Here is an 18,438-nt window from a genome sequence, read left to right on the forward strand (position 1 = left end):
TTTGAGAGGTGAGCTCACTTATTCAAAACCTGCATCAACAATGAAACAGCTGCTCTACTGAACGGTTCTTAAAGTCTTTACTGTGAGTTTTATTATTTCATTGAAGTTAAACAAAATATGGTTTATGATATGGGAACATAAGCATGTAAACTACATTCATGATGTTGCACTAGATGACCACTTTATAGTTCAATAGTTCAAAAACAGCAAATGGTCACACATGACAAACTGAAGCACCCAATCTCCTCAATGAAAGAGGGTTTTGTGATATTTTGCTAAAATAATTTAAACAATTAATTATTAAATTCAATCTCAAGGCATTTTACATCGTAAGGTCAAACTAGGTTTAAATTAATAAATTTGTCTTATTCTTCTGTCATCTCGCTGATGTTTACTCTTAAGTTGAACCTGATGAAGCAGGAGCAAAACTTTTTTTAAAAACACCACCGCCACCAAAAGTCCCTTCACCACAATTAATACTTGTGATCCAGATTTTGTTGTACTCAAGTCCCTTTATAATGTGTTGACTCTTGGTGTAGTGCTCTCAGTGCAGAGGGTTTCAGATTAAATCAACATGTATTCAGTTAGGAATTAATATTAAATCTCAACAAACACATTTTGGATGAGTTATTATGAGAGAAGGTGGAAGCCATTGTTTCGGTGCCTCTCTTTGGTTATTAAACTTTCCCTACTTTAAATTCTACTCAATTAAACTTTCATTCCTTAAATCTGTTAAATCTGTTTTTCTTGTTCTCTTCAGTGTTCAGTCTGTGCGTCGTTAGTGCGTCAAATTAGTTTAGACTTTTCAGAAATAGTTAATAGAGTCTAAACCAGGCACTGGGCTTCTGCAGCCAGGAATGTACACAAAGTGTCCTGTCTGACATTTAGAGTGGAAATTATTGTGTGTTTCTTGGCCTCATAAAGCAAAAGCTGTTTCATGGTATCACGGAGCAGATACTGTAGCTGGGACCCGACCGGCCCTGAGAGGCTCTTGTGTGACAGCTGCTTAATGAAGAAATGACTTATTGTGTTCATAATCGTTGCGCACATGTGGAGCGACTGAAGTTTATCTGTATGTGGTTTTAAAATCTGTGCAGAGGTCAGCTGCAAAATATCTCCACGTTCAGTAAGGAATCCAACTCTGAGATCGTGCTTTCCATACAACAAGTGTGTAAAAGTGCACTTTGCAGCGGATAGGCCGACAGCATACATACCGGACAGAGGACAGTACATACCGATCAGCTCCACTCATCTTATCTGGCTCTTGATCCGCCAGCAGAGGTCAGATGAATCCCACACACTTAGCGTGCGTCTGCATAATATTTGAGCTGGAAGCCGCTCTGTGTTCTTGTGATGGATGGACCTTGACACTGGGCTGCTCAGCTCCTACCTGTAGTGTTGGCGTCAGGCCCGTGCACCAGGGGCCTCATCTCTCTCCAGCAGGACGGGGAACTCAAACTGGGAGATGATTGACTCTGTCCTTAACCTCATCAGTGGACGAGTCCTGTCCACCACAGAAGCCGTTCAGAGCTCTGTGGTTCCTGGCTCCTATATGGTGATGGACCTCAGTTCTGACAGTTATTCTATGAAGGATGTGTAGGAATGTCAGTGCCGTGCTTATGATCTTTCAGAGGGAGATTTTCAGTCAAATCAGAATTCAGAAAGAATTATATGAAACTGCTGATTGGAAAATTATATTTTCCTGCAAAGATGTTGGATTTTGTTATTCTTCGTGACAGCCTCTGTTTCGGTCCCTCTGTGCTTTGCATGCCTCTCTATGGAGACGTTATGTTTTCGGTTCGCCCGTCCATTCGTTTCTTGTGAACTCAACATCTCAGGAACCGTGAAGGATTGATTTCAAAGATGCACTGATTAGAATATGATGGTCAAGGTCATGGTGACCTCACAAAACATGTTTTTGCCCTGAACATCTGCCTTTAGGGGATTTCTTCAAATTTTGACCCATTGTCACTTGGACTCAACCATTAACTGATAACATTTTTGTGATTAAAGGTCAAAGGTCATGTTGACCCCATATTAGTCTGGATAAAAACTGTATGTAGACTAAAGCTGCACAGGTTGGCCGAGGCATACATCCACAGGGCAGTAATTCTAGTTTTTGTGATGTCTCTTAATGTGTTTTTCTCTTCTCAGCTGTCCATTCATGTGCCATCAGCAACGGAGGATGTGAACACTACTGTGTGCAGCAGTCCGCCGCTCACTTCCGCTGCCGATGCAAAGCAAACTACATCCTGGCAGAGGACGGCAAGCACTGCAAGCGTGAGTGTTTCCAAACTGTGGTGGGAAGCAACACTGAATACACATGAAAAAAAAACACAGCAGACGGGACGAAGGAATAATAACCGGATAACGGCTGATTGAGGAAGCAGCGCCAATAAAACTGAGCACTTTGAAGGTGTCATTCTGAAGATTTGATCGTAACATTAAAAACACAATCAGTCGCCAGTAGCAATTATCTGACAGGATGTCTGTGCCGGAGTAACTGTCACTCATGGGATGAGACATTAAATTAAATGAAACCACAGAATTCTTCTTCATTGTTTTTTCCCCAAACATGACGTCCTTGATTCTTTTAATGTCTCTGATCTCAGAGGCTTTGTGGTTCAGCATGTTTTCTCTCAGAGGTGGGAAATTATACATTGATGCATTTTTGAATTACCGCCTCTGAGATGCTTTTACTTTGTAATTGTTGGCTTTGAACGGCTTCCTCTAATTTCTGTAGCACCGAAGGTTTCCCATCCTTAACGCTGGGCAGGCTTACACAAGTCAAACACACACGATCTCACACATTCACACACACACACACACACACACACACACACACACACACACACACACACACACACACACACACACACACACACACACACACACACACTAAATCTCTCCACATGCTCTGCATTAAGCTGTAGAGAGTTTTGCTCCACGACTGTGCCAGAATCATTTCCCACTTGACTGTGACACCGTGCAGGTTTCTCTGTCTGACTGTGTGCTCTTTGTGTCACAGTGCAGAACCCGTGTGCAGATCAGAACGGAGGCTGTGCGCACGTTTGTCAAGTCGATGGTGGCAAAGCTCACTGTGACTGTAAGCTCGGTTACGTCCTCGCTGAAGACAGGAAAACCTGTGAAGGTAATTTCCCCAGGAACAGTAACAATGTGACTTCTTAATGGTAACTGATTGCACTTGGAGTAAAGAGTGATTACAAGAAAAATAAATAGCAAGAAACATCAAAGGTTAGAAACTTCACCTCGTTTAGTAGCTGCTTGAATAGTTTGTTTAACTGCTGTTTCCAAAATCAGTCCTCGAAAAACTAACATGAGTTTGAAAGACTAATTTTTCTCAGACGTTTAAAACGAGTATGTTTTTCTTTTAAAAGTATGAATAAAGTGGAATTTACAAGCCAGTCTTTCCACTGTCACTTTCAACTAACGCTGGGTAAGACGTGAGTGTGAAGGACAGTTGGATTTGATTAGTGAGAAGCACATGGTGATGAATGTAAATTAAACTGTGCTGACCAGATGAATTTCTCCTCATAATTCAGAGTTTTTTTTTCCTTTTGTGACAGATATTGACGAGTGTGAGACTGAAGAAGCCAACTGTGCTCACGGCTGCCACAACACGCTGGGCTCCTACGCGTGTGTTTGTCACACTGCCTATGAGCTGGGGTCTGATGGGAAACAGTGTTACAGTCAGTTTCTTTATTTAATACAGTTCATATATTGAGTTGGTAGAATAAGTTTTAAAGTCTTTAATCTTATCTCTGTGTGAACCTGTGACAGGAATTGAGATGGAGATCGTGAACAGCTGTGAGAACAACAACGGCGGCTGTTCGCACCGCTGCCAGCACTCAACCAGCGGGCCTGCCTGCTCCTGTAACCACGGTTACAGACTGGACGAGGACCTTAAAACCTGTCTTGGTAAGAAATCATTAAAGATTACTAAATAGAGTTATAAGAAGATGTAATTCTGATGCATCACCTGAACACTTTACTGTGAAACGTCACAGAAACACCACAGTGCGTTTCTTCTTTTCTATTTCCAAACATCCTCTCCATGTAAATCATCACCCAACATGACTTAGAATGACTTATTAAAACTAAATTAGAAAACAAGAAAAATCTGGAAACTATTGAGCCCCTAAAGTGCCCAAAAGTTATTTTAAAAAGATATTATCCGGAGGTACATGTGTTCATACATAGGCAACTGGACGTGCTTGTGTCTTGTAGTCACAGTTTTCACCTCAACTCCTGAAGATACCATGACCTAGAACCTCCACAAATATTAAATCAAATGTTAAATCAAATCTGTCTTTACTTTATTTCTTCGTCTCTAACCTTTGATACCAAATTGCTCTTTTAGTCAGGAGATGGAGGATTAAATTCTCTGTAGTTTCTGGCTTGAGAATAAAGGCGCAAGCATTTACTGAAGTCAGATTTTATTGAAAAAAATCACAAGTTGAAGTGCAGCACTATTACCTCAAGTAATAGCGCTGACCTTAACTGGCAGTTCAATCTGTACAATTTACACTCTCGTAAAAACGTTCTCTCAGTGAGCAGAGAAGCACATGACCTCAGTGGGATCATCATTTTCTGTCGTCCTGCTTGTTGTGCTTGGCAGACGTCGACGAGTGTGGAGAGCAGAGCTCCTGCTGCGAGCAGGACTGCACCAACTACCCTGGAGGTTACGAGTGCTACTGCTCCGCGGGATACAGGCTCAACTCGGACGGGTGTAGCTGTGATGGTACGTTTCACCCTCCCTCACCCTTTCAGAAGAGAGAATAGTTCTGCTCTTACTTGGGCGAGATCCAGTTCATCTCACGAGAAGTCAATGTCGTCTTTGTTTCATTCAGCGTAGTAGACTTTGTTTTTCTCAGCAAAGCTCTTGAGTCTGAGCTGTGTGTGTATGTGTGTGTGTGTGTGTGTGTGTGTGTTGTTTAGACGTAGATGAGTGTCTGGCTGGCAATGCCGGCTGTGATCACACGTGCCAGAACAGCGCGGGTTCTTTCCAGTGCTTCTGCCGCCGGGGTTTCCGTCTGGACGACGACCGGCAATCCTGCATCCGTGAGTATCAGCAATCAGGGTAAAGAGAGTGGGAACCGCACCAGATAGACGCCAAGAGTAAACCTGCAGAACTGTGGCGGCTGTTTCTGGGAGTTTGAAAGTGAATTGCCTGGAGAAACATGAAGCTTTTATTTATTTGTATGGAATAGAAGTTGTAAATTTGAAAAAGACCATTCTGAGCTGCCGCACAGCTTGATGCCACAACTGGAAAAAATAAGACTTGTTCCCGATATTGTGATAATTCCAGCCAATCAGAGATGTTGTTTTTGAATAGCAGAAGTTTCTGGTGTCATTCGAGGACAAGCACAGGTTTTACTAATAACATCAACAATGGTTCTTTTCTGTCTAAATGTCCCTGTGAGTCAGCCTGAGCAATACCAGGACCTTGAAATGGAATTCAGTCATTCATTTGATTATCTACAGTTGTTCTTTTACATCAATTCAAAAACTTCACCACAGCATAACAGCATGTTTCATTAGACATGAATGCAGAACTTTTATACAGAAGTCCTGTGCGTCATCATTAAAATCCCATCTGAAAACTTACCCCTGGGCAGGAGCGTGTAAAGGGACCCCATGCAGAATGGGACCTAGGGGGCCTTACATCAAACCAAACTGAGCCCCCCCACCCACCAAAATGAAACACATGATACCACACCACATCATTCCAATCTTCAGAAGATTCTTTTATTATCAAAATTATAAACAAAGTTCAAACTGTGCAGCCACATTGAAAATAACAAGGCAGTAAAGTTTAAGTGCGAAACCCCCACCACCACTACAGACACATCAGACACATCAGACACACACATTCAGAGGAATGACCACAAAGTTAATGTTGCTGTGGACTCATGTTCTCAGGCGATCTTGAGCGCCCCCTTTCAGCTCGGGGAGCAATCGCTTGCTTTGCCCACCCTGTTGCAACGCCCCTGCCTGTTTAAACTTACTGTAATTATTTCCTACATGTTTAATGTGTATGACTGAGTATTAAAAGGGGAACTAAATCTAAGATCCTAATATTAGGGGAAAGGTGTAATTTTATGGGAACAAATATGTAAATTTACTAGAATTAAGTGGTAATGTAAGAAAATTATATAAACATTATCTCATGATAATGATGGTAAAACAAAACCCTTTTGAAAACAGAGATGAGCTTAAGGATGTGCAGTATATATATATATATATTTTAGTTATGTGTGTAATTCACTGTCTTCCCATCTGCAGCGCTTGAAGATGCAGTTGAGGCCCTCTCCAGCGGGGGTCCCATCGAGCTGCCACTCATCCGCCCCCAGCTCACCTTGCTGCAGGACTACAACCAACCTCTGGAGCGCTATGACGACTACGAAGACGACGAGGGGGAGCTGAGGGCCGAGAGTAACCTGGCAGAGAAGTTTGGTGAGCCCCCCCCCCTCCCTCAAACCATTAAGCGCTCATTATCATTAACAGGAACCTGTATCTGATTACCTGAGTGTGGCTCCCGGGAGGTGAGGCTGTCAGACAGACTCATTTAGTGCAGCCAGGGACCGACCACACTGTGGGGGTTGATTACTGCGCTGCACGCTCCCAGACTGGTGGTACGTACTGTAACACCACAGCCTCTCTGGCAGGAATGCTGAGGATTATACGAGCCGGCAGCCGCTGCAGGTCTGACACAGGAAGGTTGTAAAGAGAATCACCTGAACACTGTCTCCAAACCACACATAAATCTGAATGGACAGTGTTTTCGTTCCTGTGGTCTCTTTGTCAGCTCCAAAAAAAAGTTGTGTAGTGGCCCAATCAGGAGCGTTTCAAGGGACCAATGGGGCCCCTCATGAACCAGTCCCCCACATGATGCATGATAGGTGTTTTTTTACCAACATGCTGAAACAATGAAACATTCTATCATAAATAACAAATGCATAAAATCCTGAGTTTTGAGAAGCTGGATTTTGCATTTTTTTCTATAATAAACGAAAAAGACTATTGATTTTCAATTAATTATTTTCAAAACCATCACAACTGTCTCACATCCAGTGGGCAATTAATTGTAATTAAGCAGCAGCCATTATATTTTATATTTGCAAAGGTCAGTCATGAGAATTAAAATGTGATTAAAGAAAAAAGATCTTCGATATGAATTGTCCATCGATTATAAACTTAGATGATTGTTTGTGTCATTTTGTTTCCAGTGTGTTTGGACGACACCTTCGGGAACGACTGCAGCTTGACGTGTGACGACTGTTCTAGCGGAGGAAAATGTAACGTGTGGAAGAATGGCTGCGACTGCCCCGATGGATGGACGGACATCGTCTGCAACCAGAGTGAGGACCACACACACACACACACACACGCACGCACACACAGGCACATGCACACGCACACACATACACACCACAGTTTGTAAAGTCAGAGCTGTAGCGGTGTTAAACCTTGTTATTTATCCACCTCACAGCGTGCTCCGAGGGAAATTTTGGTAAAAACTGCTCCTTCCACTGTAAGTGTAAAAACGGTGCCAGCTGTGATCCGGTCACTGGGAGCTGCCGCTGTCCACCAGGAGTCAGTGGAGACTTGTGTCAGGATGGTGAGTCGAAAAACAAAAAGAAGAAGAAGAAATGTATTCCTTCATTTTGTTATTGAAAACATTTTAAGTTTATTGCGATTGGTTTTTTTCCTGTGTGCAGGTTGTCCAAAGGGCTTCTACGGAAAACAATGCAACAAGAAGTGTAACTGTGCAAATAACGGACGCTGCCACCGAACCTACGGAGCCTGTCTGTGTGATCCAGGACTGTACGGACGCTTCTGCCACCTCCGTGAGTCACATGACCCGGACACTCAAACCCTGCCAGGAAACCAAACTGACGAGAGATGCAGTTTTCTATTCCACATGAATCAGTTTCCCTCTGTAGTGAAATCCTCTTTGTCTCCTTTGTCTCACTGTCTTCTCTTCAGCTTGTCCTAAGTGGACGTTCGGAGCCGGCTGCTCTGAGGAGTGTCTCTGTGTCCAGCAGAACTCTCTGGAGTGTCACCGGCGCCATGGCACCTGCGTCTGTAAATCTGGTTACCGGGGCAACACCTGCAAGGAAGGTGAGTACAATGTCATAAAGCTCTCGCCACCCAAAGGCCAAATTACTACTACTACTACTTCTACTACTACTACTACTACTACTATAACTACTACTACTACTACTACTACTACTACTTATACTACTACTAATAATAATAATGGTAATATATGGCATGGTGGTTTGATTCCCAGTTCCTGTGGTCCATTTGACGAAGTGTCCTTGAGCAAAACTGATCTCCACATTTCCCTGATGACAATGTGCGATTGATAGATGGTGTAGATGTTGTGTAAAGTGTTTTGAAGGTTGTTAAAACCTAAATGCTGTATGTACAGTTGTGTTGACATGGTGTGTAACAGCTCTGTCCACCTGCAGAGTGCGAACCCGGAACGTTTGGATCCGGCTGCGAGAAGAAGTGCTCCTGTCCTCCTGGAGTGTCGTGTGACCATGTGACCGGAATGTGCCAACGAAAGTGTCCTCCTGGTCGTCAGGGGGAGAACTGTGATCAAGGTAGGCGTCCCTGCAGAGGACCTGCTCTCCTCCTGCTGTGAGACTCACACGCCTCCTGTTTTAACATGACTCCCTGCTGTGTGTCTCGTCTCAGACTGTCCAGAGGGATGGTTCGGAGCGGGCTGCGTTCATCCCTGCAACTGCACCAGCGCCCCCTGTGACAAAGTGACAGGACAGTGCAAGTGTCCGGCAGGGACGACAGGAAAACACTGCGAGAACTGTGAGTCCATCACTCTTCTTTACAACTTGATGACTGAAAATATCTCATAAATGTTCACATAACGATGAGAATATTCACTTTGAATCACAGTGTGTCAGGAGGGATTTTGGGGACCGGGCTGCAGAGAAACCTGTCCTGCTTGTGAGAACAGCGGCTCGTGTGATAAACACAACGGATCATGTAACTGTCCTGCTGGATTCATGGGAAGACTCTGCCAAGACTGTGAGTATCTGCACTGGGCATTTTGGGGTTTTATGTTTCCATAGCAACAAATGGATTTACTTAAACACTGAGCTGAGAAGGATGTGGCACCGGGGAATATTGAAATCATGCAGTGGTGAAGTCTTTCAGCAGCCTGAAAAACACCTCAGACATATTTTTCATATATTTTCACTGAGAAGAACAAATATATGATTCATGAAACTGTCATCTTTTTCCCTGGTGCAGCGTGCCCAAGTGGACATTTCGGTCAAGGCTGCCAAATGAGGTGTGTGTGTGAGAACAGCGCTCACTGCGACCCGGTGACTGGACGGTGCACCTGCGCTCTCGGCTGGACTGGACACAACTGCAGGAAAGGTACCAAGAGCGGAAAACATCTGTCACAGCTGCAAACCAGAAATAGAACATTTCCAAGACACCGGAGGAGAATCTATGTGGGAAAATGGATTTTAAAATTGGTGTTACAAACATATTTTTGACTTGTGATATGTTTGACAACCGTAATTCTGACGTCTGTGTTTCAGTGTGTGATGTGGGACACTGGGGAGCCGACTGTGCAGAAACCTGCGACTGCAGAAACGGAGACGGCAGCTGTGACGCTGCGACGGGCCAGTGCAGCTGTGAGGCTGGTTACACTGGGACCCAGTGTCATCACAGTACGTTGGTGTCTTTGTTTTACGAGTGTTCAGTCTGTGAAGAGTTAAAGTCGCTGCATGTGGAATTTTTATGACAACTTTTGATTGTAGAAAAATGAAAAATTCAGTTGAAAGCTGGTGAAGTTATTGATTTCTCATTCATTCATTCTCAAGTTTGTCATTCTTGATGCTACCACCAGGTGGCGTCAAAATTAATGTTTCTAATTCTACAGAAAGATAAAAACACACTTTTGTCTCTGATTACCTTCAGGTTCTCTACATATTTTTTGTTTTGAAAATTTAGATTTTTTTCATTCAGTAATTCTTAAGTTTTCAGTTGTTTTCATATCAAACTTTTATTGACACGAAACGTTTGATTTACTCTTCGTGTTTTTGCAGGGGAGGGAAACTGGGAAATCATAAACTACACACTGAATGTATTAATTATTTGTTCAAATTTCAATTTTTTTTCTTGCACACTGGACTTCTTGTCCACATCGGCTTTAAAATTGAGATTTGAATTTTATTCTCGTACTTTGAAAAAATAATGAATACACCAATAAATCACCACAAGGTCAGAGAGGAAATATTTCAACCTCAACTATTTCTCTGTTGTCATTTTATAATCAAATTTGACCTCTAATGTTGATACTACAAATTAAGAGTCCGGTCAGTCTAAAGTTTGTGTGTGTGTTTTTCCCTCAGAGTGTCCAACAGGTATGTTTGGTCTCGGTTGTCGTCACCGGTGTCAGTGTGACAACAAGGCGTTGTGCGACCATGTGAGCGGAGCTTGTACCTGCCAGGTGGGATGGACGGGAACCTTCTGCGAAAAACGTAAGAGACAATATTTGATCACAAACTAAAATTCTCCCTCTGAATATTTGCTATTAGCAGGCCGTCTTTACGTGTGTGTGTGTGTGTGTGTGTGTGTGTGTGTGTGTGTGTGTGTGTGTGTGTGTGTGTGTGTGTGTGTGTGTGTGTGTGTGTGTGTGTTTCAGCGTGTCCTCAGGGTTTCTACGGCCTCGACTGTCAGGAGAAGTGTTCGTGTCTGAACGGCGGCAGCTGCGATCATGTCCGTGGAGTTTGTTCGTGTCCTGCCGGCTGGATCGGTCCGTTCTGCAACCTGAGTGAGTGTCACTCCACCTCAGCATGTTGACAGGCTCCAACATCACTCTGACATTATGAAAAAGGTGGAATCATAAACTCATATTGTTCATATCAGGATCTTTTGAGTGCTGACTCACACTGGAACAAGAACATGCTTAGTCTCTGAGTTATTCGGGGAAACCCAGTCACACATGAGAAAGCCCGGACTTGATGTTCCCCATGCTGTGGCCTGTATCACTTACCAGATGCTGGAATTTCCACGTTTGATCAGCAGAGTTCATGAGGAGGTAACGATATTGTTTGTCCCTCTGCTGGCAGCTTGCCCGCCCGGCTTCTATGGGGAAGCGTGTAACCAAACCTGTCGCTGCGGCAACGGTGGCGACTGCCACCCGGCCAGTGGGCAGTGTGTGTGCACGGCGGGCTGGACCGGACCCAGATGCACAGAAGGTGAGTTTACACAACAGAGCAAAGTGGTCATCAGGTAAATCAGAGGTCAGGAGATGGTTTGACCTGTGTGTGTGTGTGTGTGTGTGTGTGTGTGTGTTTTTTCCTCCCAGAATGCCCTGCAGGGTTCTACGGAGCCGACTGCCGGCAGCGCTGCTTGTGTCAGAACGGAGCCTCGTGTAATAAGACCAGTGGAAAGTGCACATGTGCCAGTGGGTGGACGGGTACAGCCTGTGAACTGGGTAAGACTCTGAAAGGCTGTGAGTAACAGTCTCCGTCCGTGTTCCCACAAAACCACCTGCACATGGACCGTTTAAAGGAAAATCTTCATTTATTACAACTCAGGGTTTTTTTATGCTTTTGACCGCTATTCATAACAAAACTGTTCTCAGATCTGAGAACACCAACATCGATCAGACATGTGAAAAACATTTGATTGATTTGGCTTTACTTCTGATTCAGAAGTAAAGCCAAATCAATCATAAGTGAACATTGGATTATGTCAGACAGCCAACCTACTCTTACTTGTGCTTTTGAAAACAAACGGTTTTATGACTTATTTCTTAATATCTTAAAGTTGGACCCTGAATGTCTCTGTATTGACGTTGGTGGACTGGCAAAAAACTTCAGGACTTATTATGGTTTTAATCCGTGAAAAAGCTCTGATATGTTGAACTGTTTCTGCAGATGTATTCGTGTGTGTTGTCAGTAAATCTAAACCTAAAGCTCTGCAGGTCAAAACCTAAAACCAGGAAGTCGGTGTGTAACCTGATCGATCTTTAAACAGAAAACTTTCACCCTCACTTTCTCTTCCAAATACGTTTTTAGGTGAAAATCTCAGTGATCATCAGTGACTGTTTCTTTTTTTTGTAACCATTTCAACATATTCCCAGATCTCAGCATTTTATTTCCTGCCTGTGGAGTTAAAAACGATAAAAATAAGACCCAACTGGCACAGAAACAACATTTCCCTTCAACCACTGCTTCTGTCCACGCTCCATGTGCAGCAGCCTGTGCATGAGTTTCCCCAGTTTTGTCCAGATGAGTTTTTTGTCTCCTGATTTCTTATTTCTCTCACCCCAACCCTGGTCAGAACAGACACTGATGAATTCATTATATTGTTAAACTAGAATATCATGACCTGGTTGGTGGAGGGGATCTGTTTCTGCTTTTACTTGATGTCACTACCTCCACCGTGTTTCCATCTGTATGTTATTTTGGATTATGCAAAAACTAGATCACCATGAAACTTGGTGGAATGATGCATTATGGGTCAGGAAAGAACCCATGCCATTTTGGGCATCAGGAGGCAGATCCAGGAATTTTTCACAGCGAATAATTCCTGGATCTTGATAATAGAATTCAGGCACATTTAGAGAAGTGATATATATGAGTGTGTGAAATGGTGCAGCCTGATTGGCAGAAGTGTGCACTTTACTGAGAACCATTCAAGTTCATATCATTACTGACATGAATCTTTTACTGACCTTACAGCAACTGACCAGAATCATACTCTATGTACAACTCTTCACGCTGTAATTAAACAGAACAAACATCATGAGGGAGCCAGGATCACGTCAAATTATTGTTTTAATGTTTAATCTAATTCAGGTTTAATCTTGACTTAGACTCTTACAAACACACATGAAGCCTGGATCAGTCTTAGTGAAATCCAGCCTGTTAGACCTCCAGCTCTCTTTCATATTACAAAGTCCTACAGACGTTGCTTAGTCTGGACAGAGATGCAGAAGAATAACATCACCTGAGCCCTGAGGTAAATATTTAAAGCTGAGGCCTGTGGTTGTTTCAGTGAGCTCAGGAAACTCATCAGTCTGACGCTCATTTGCTGCTTGAGCTCATTTGTTTTCTCCTGAAGTTTGGTTATGTGCTGGCACAGCTTTGCGTCACAGACGAGTCTGGACTATAAAAAGTCTCCATCACTGACCCGGCGATGACATTCCAGCTCGTTCTCCCTCTGAGCTCCACATCACACACTATCCTCCCTCTGTGCCTGTTACAACCTTCCCCTGCCGAGCCGGGCCAGGTCCAGCCCCCTCCTCAGGAAACCACTAATCCTGCTGCTGGAATGTATTCACCCTCTAAACCCTGTGGCTACTCCACCTCTCACTGCCAACTCCTCACTCACTCCAAGCATAACTCTAAAAAAAAAACATGGTCCTCAGCAGAAATGGGACAGAGCTTTGTCCCATGTGTTTTCACACCATAATGTTTCTGTTTCTGGTCTCACCTGTGTGTGTGTGTCTGCCTGTGCGTGCTGCCGTCTGTTTACACAGAGTGTGTAGCGGGTCGGTTCGGGGCCGACTGCCAGCAGCAGTGTGAATGTGAGAACGGTGGCCAGTGTGACAGGCAGACGGGACGGTGCAGCTGCCGCGCCGGCTGGACCGGAGAGCTCTGTGAGAAAGGTGAGCCAGTGAGACTCAGAGCTAATGAACCTGCACAAACTGCTGCTCTGTGGAAACTATTTTCTGTTAATCACGACCTCCAATTTGCACCTTCCTCTGCTCAGCATGTGAAGCAGGCCTGTTCGGTGCTGGCTGTGAGGAGAGATGCCGGTGTGTGCACGGGGTTTCATGCCACCACGTCACCGGAGAGTGTCAGTGTCCACCGGGCTGGAGAGGAAAACTCTGTGACAAAGGTACAAACCTGCAGTTTGAGACCCTGTGGAGCTCCTGCAGCCCCTGGTGGACGCAGTTACTTCTGTTATTTCAACAATGAAGCTTCTATATTTCTAAACACCACAGTTAATGTACAGGATGAGGAAAAAACTTTTCATTTATTACCTTCACCAAGAAGTTTATGTCTTCGTCTTTGCCTGCGTTTGTTTGTTGGTAAATAAGCAGGATTACACAACAACTACAAAACTGATTACGCTGATATTTTGGGGAGGGGTGGATCCTGAACCCATCAGATTCTGGTGTCGATTTGGATCCAGGAATAATTTTCAACATTTTCCTTGATTTCTCTGTGCTGTACACACTCATATTTCTGAGTGTGTACAGCAGATCATAATACAAATCTGAATCTAGTTAATTTAAACGTAGTTTCATGAGGTGACTGTTGGGCCTTGATGGAGATAGTTACACTTATTTACTTCCAACATGGAGGTTATGTTTTCATCAGCGTTAGTTAGCAAGTTTGTTAGTTACCAGGATTACACAAAAACTACTGAAACAATTCTCATGAAAGTTTGTGGAGAGTTGGGTCATGACCCGAAGAAGAGCTTATTCAATTTTGACGTTCGCCTTAGCTGACTTAAACACTCTCTTGTTCCTGAATAAGATGCATTATGTCCCTGTTTTGTCTTTTTCTTTCTACATATTATAATTCTACCACTGCTGTTTCTGTCTACACAAGGAATGATCCCTCCCTTTTATCGATTATTTTTTATGTCTGATCACTGAAGTGGACACATTGTCTCATGCAGGACGAAATGTGAAATGTGGTTAATTCAGTTTCTTTGACGTTTTGCTCCAAACAGCTGACATTGTTTTATTTTGGTTGTCTGTCAGTGTGTTTGCCAGGTACGTACGGGAGGAGCTGTGTGCAGCAGTGCAGCTGTGCTCAGGGAACATCCTGCCACCACATCTCTGGAGAGTGCGGCTGTCCTCCCGGATTCACCGGCAACGGCTGTGAGCTCAGTGAGTTCTGCACCACTCACTTCACTGTCTCACCCCCACTGATGATTATCATCCTTTTCTTACTCTCACTGACACACTGATGTAAGAACATCTCTAACTCTGTGTGCTCGTCCCTCAGCTTGTCTTCCAGGAACATTTGGTCAGAACTGTAACCACGTCTGTCAGTGCTCACGGACAAACCAGCTCTGCCACCCGGTGTCTGGATCATGTTACTGCGCCCCAGGTTTCCAAGGTCCCAAATGCGAGCAAGGTGTGTAACAAACAACAACAAACCCATTCAGACACAAACATTAGAGCAAATAAGTGAAGGATTTAAGTGACATAACTCCTGTGTGTTACTTATTTCCAGCCTGTGGAGAGGGTCGTTACGGTCCTAACTGCGAGAGGCAGTGCAAGTGTGTGAATGGAGGGAAGTGTGTTTCTTCCACTGGAGCCTGTGAATGTCCAGCAGGGTTCATAGGAGCACGCTGCAACATCAGTGAGTCCAGCACAGCCTCAGAAGGTGAATACATTAATGAGTTTTACAGTTGATGTGACACGTCTCTGGTGTGTGTGTGTCCTGGTGCTGATAGCGTGTCCATCGGGGCGTTATGGTGTCGACTGTGCTCGGGTGGCCACGTGTGGAGAGGGGGCCAAGAATGACCCGGTCACCGGTCGGTGTGTGTGCATCCCTGGACGAAGAGGAGAGGACTGTGGGCACAGTGAGTTCTGAGCAGTGTTTGTACGCTTCTCTTTTACTAAAACAACTGAATAGATCACCACACTAAGTGGAAGGATGGAACGTGGGCCAAGAAACAACACACACAATTGTGGTGCGGATCCCAAGAAAAAAGAAGGGGCAGATTTAAATTGTACAAATTGTTGATTTCTTTACCCTAGAATGGGCCCTTTTATATTTAAATACGTTATATTAACATCTGGAACGGGTCCTCTTTACGGACGCCACCATGTTTTTTACAGTAGCCCAGACTGGACAAACTAAACACCTTTTGAGTTTTTATAACTGAAGGCTCTTTCATGTTTGGAAGGGGAGGGTGAAGTGAGGTGTATTCTGCTGCAACATGCAACTGTTGCAGCAGAATAGAGGTCGAGCTGACCCCAATTCAACTTCACCACTAGATGTCACTAAATTAAACACACTGAACCTTTAACTACATTTATGGTGACTCTTGGGCCTTGGTGGGTAGGAGCTCTGCTGAGTGCTACTCTAGTTTTTGCCTGTTTAGATAAAGAAGCTTAACATTAAATTTAATTTGAGTGTGTGTTTGTCCTCAGGCTGCCCTCCAGGCTGGTTCGGGGCGGGCTGTGCCCATCGTTGTAACTGCAGTAATGGAGGAGTGTGTGACTCAGTAACTGGCAACTGTACCTGTGGTCTGGGCTGGACCGGCGCACACTGCGACAGAGGTGATGACAAACACAATTCATCTTATATTATATATATATATATCTCCTCACAGCTGCTACGTTTACTTGTTGCATCTGCGGCAGCAGAAGAAACTTAAACACAGAAACAAGTCTTGAGTCAGGAATTTGAATTTATTTTCTTGTTCTTTTTACTCATCTGCCTCCCAGAATGTCCCGTGGGCAGATTTGGTGCCAACTGCCAGCTGAAATGTAAGTGTCAAAATAACGGCACGTGTGACAGAGTGACGGGGACGTGTCAGTGTGGTCCAGGCTTCTATGGACATCTGTGTGAACATGGTGAGAACTGAAATACATGAAGTTAAAGTCAAATCCAACAACGAAATGATCCTAGTTATATTATCTGTGCAGTCTGATGTAGCTCAGTCCTCTGTGTCAAGTGTACAAGGTGACAGATACACAGACCTTTCCAGTAGCAGACATACACAGATTCTCTCAGAACTGAAAAGTGAGACTCTGGAGTTGATACTTCCTAACCCTGAATCCAGTGAGAACATTTTAAACCATAAAGGTCGACTTAAATCTTTTTCCACGCGTCTCTCCTCCTCAGCCTGTCCTCCTGGTCTCCACGGCCCGCTGTGCCGGCTGCAGTGCGACTGTATGAACGCAGCCTCCTGTCACCCCGCGTCGGGCCACTGTGTCTGTCCTCCAGGATATTACGGAGCCCGCTGCCACAGAGGTCAGTCACAGTGCTGCTGACTCACCCAGTACAGTGATAGGTGGCCGTCTACTTTGTCGTTTTTACTGACAATCATTTGTCCCTCAGTGTGTGAACAGGGAACTTTCGGCCTGGGATGTGCTAAAGTGTGCGACTGTGAGGACGACTCTCTGTGCGACCCTGTGACGGGAAGATGTCTCTGCTCCTCAGGGAAGACGGGACTCACATGTGACATCGGTAATCATCGATCCTTTTTTTTGTAGTTTTAGAACAAACACAGTTAAGTGAAGATCACGTCACACAACTCTTCCCTGTTTAAACTCTTAGAGTAAAAAACTGTGTTGTTACATTATACTGACTGTTAAAAAACAGAAACACATCTTTGTGTTACTCCAGTATTTTTAGCTGTACCTAATAAACTGACAGCTGAGTCACTGTAAGTCCCATTACTGATCTTTGGACAGTGTATAACAGCCTTAGACAATGTTTGAATAAAGCATTAATTCAACATGCAGAAGTTGGTGACCTGTTCTACATCTTAAGACATCCACCTCTGTGTAGTATAGTTATAATAATGTATTTTATGTTCTCTCGTCAGACTGCAGAGCAAATCACTACGGCCCAGACTGCGCTGAGACCTGCGAGTGTCAGAACGGAGCCCGATGCGACCGACGCAACGGCCGCTGCAGCTGCATGCACAGCTGGATCGGCCTCTCCTGTCAGGAAGGTACAGCACTGAGAGAACACACGTGAATCGCTGCTGTCTGAAGTCATCTCACTTCACTGTAACATCCACAGGGGACGTCAGGTGACAGGCTCTGTTGACTCTCGCAGTCAAAGCAGAGGAGACAGTTTTTCGCTGACTCTGTGAAATGAGAGTAAATAACGAGTATTAGTGCTGACAGCATCTGGTCACCGTGCTCGCTCTGCCGAGGCTGCACTTTCTCTGTGGTGTCGTCTTTTTTTCACATGGAATATGAAAGTTGTGCATTTGTAGAAGTGGACTCAGCTCAGCGTTTGTGTGTGTGTGTGTGTGTGTGTGTCTGCAGGTGGACCTCCACGTGTCACCTATGGGAGCAGCAGCAGAGGAGACTCACAACACAACTCATTATAGCATCTACCTGAAAGACTCCACCTGGAACTGAGACAGTGATGTTTTCTTTACCTAAGTGACTCGAGCGAGTGAAAGGGAGTCGTAGCAGCTGGAGGATCTTCATGGAAATAGACTCTCTGATGAGAACTGCAGCTCCATGTTTGGACCTGAACTGGACGATACTTAATTTCTTTGTATTTTGGTACCAAAGTGACCTTTGAACTGATCGACTCTGTGGCGTGAGCCTGACCGGTCACCGGTACTTTGTGAGCTTCTTGAGCTCAAGTGGAACGACACCGTAAAATGAAAACAGCTTCAGTCTTCAGGAGGAGAACTACTTCCAAACTA

The 18,438-nt window shown here is 44.3% G+C and overlaps 1 protein-coding gene across 2 annotated transcripts in view; it reads left to right on the top strand.

The window, feature by feature from the left end:
• Nucleotides 1–18,325, top strand: part of megf6b (multiple EGF-like-domains 6b) — a 59,317-nt gene extending 40,992 nt beyond the window's left edge. For both annotated transcript variants that reach the window (XM_034586464.1, XM_034586465.1), the window contains 32 exons: nucleotides 2,155–2,280; nucleotides 3,029–3,151; nucleotides 3,588–3,710; nucleotides 3,802–3,939; nucleotides 4,640–4,762; nucleotides 4,960–5,082; nucleotides 6,307–6,477; nucleotides 7,251–7,382; nucleotides 7,514–7,642; nucleotides 7,743–7,871; nucleotides 8,011–8,145; nucleotides 8,499–8,633; nucleotides 8,728–8,853; nucleotides 8,944–9,075; nucleotides 9,301–9,429; nucleotides 9,597–9,728; nucleotides 10,413–10,541; nucleotides 10,706–10,834; nucleotides 11,133–11,261; nucleotides 11,372–11,500; nucleotides 13,553–13,681; nucleotides 13,786–13,914; nucleotides 14,789–14,917; nucleotides 15,036–15,167; nucleotides 15,267–15,395; nucleotides 15,490–15,618; nucleotides 16,193–16,321; nucleotides 16,490–16,618; nucleotides 16,890–17,018; nucleotides 17,106–17,234; nucleotides 17,596–17,724; nucleotides 18,047–18,325. In XM_034586464.1, coding sequence (XP_034442355.1) covers nucleotides 2,155–2,280; nucleotides 3,029–3,151; nucleotides 3,588–3,710; nucleotides 3,802–3,939; nucleotides 4,640–4,762; nucleotides 4,960–5,082; nucleotides 6,307–6,477; nucleotides 7,251–7,382; nucleotides 7,514–7,642; nucleotides 7,743–7,871; nucleotides 8,011–8,145; nucleotides 8,499–8,633; nucleotides 8,728–8,853; nucleotides 8,944–9,075; nucleotides 9,301–9,429; nucleotides 9,597–9,728; nucleotides 10,413–10,541; nucleotides 10,706–10,834; nucleotides 11,133–11,261; nucleotides 11,372–11,500; nucleotides 13,553–13,681; nucleotides 13,786–13,914; nucleotides 14,789–14,917; nucleotides 15,036–15,167; nucleotides 15,267–15,395; nucleotides 15,490–15,618; nucleotides 16,193–16,321; nucleotides 16,490–16,618; nucleotides 16,890–17,018; nucleotides 17,106–17,234; nucleotides 17,596–17,724; nucleotides 18,047–18,111 — 4,109 coding nt within the window. In that variant the 3' untranslated portion in view covers nucleotides 18,112–18,325. The remainder of the gene's footprint in view (nucleotides 1–2,154; nucleotides 2,281–3,028; nucleotides 3,152–3,587; nucleotides 3,711–3,801; nucleotides 3,940–4,639; nucleotides 4,763–4,959; nucleotides 5,083–6,306; nucleotides 6,478–7,250; nucleotides 7,383–7,513; nucleotides 7,643–7,742; nucleotides 7,872–8,010; nucleotides 8,146–8,498; nucleotides 8,634–8,727; nucleotides 8,854–8,943; nucleotides 9,076–9,300; nucleotides 9,430–9,596; nucleotides 9,729–10,412; nucleotides 10,542–10,705; nucleotides 10,835–11,132; nucleotides 11,262–11,371; nucleotides 11,501–13,552; nucleotides 13,682–13,785; nucleotides 13,915–14,788; nucleotides 14,918–15,035; nucleotides 15,168–15,266; nucleotides 15,396–15,489; nucleotides 15,619–16,192; nucleotides 16,322–16,489; nucleotides 16,619–16,889; nucleotides 17,019–17,105; nucleotides 17,235–17,595; nucleotides 17,725–18,046) is intronic.
• The last annotated feature ends 113 nt before the right edge of the window (nucleotides 18,326–18,438 follow it).

The sequence above is a fragment of the Hippoglossus hippoglossus genome, chromosome 5 (genome assembly GCF_009819705.1).
Source record: "Hippoglossus hippoglossus isolate fHipHip1 chromosome 5, fHipHip1.pri, whole genome shotgun sequence".
Taxonomy (NCBI): domain Eukaryota; kingdom Metazoa; phylum Chordata; class Actinopteri; order Pleuronectiformes; family Pleuronectidae; genus Hippoglossus; species Hippoglossus hippoglossus.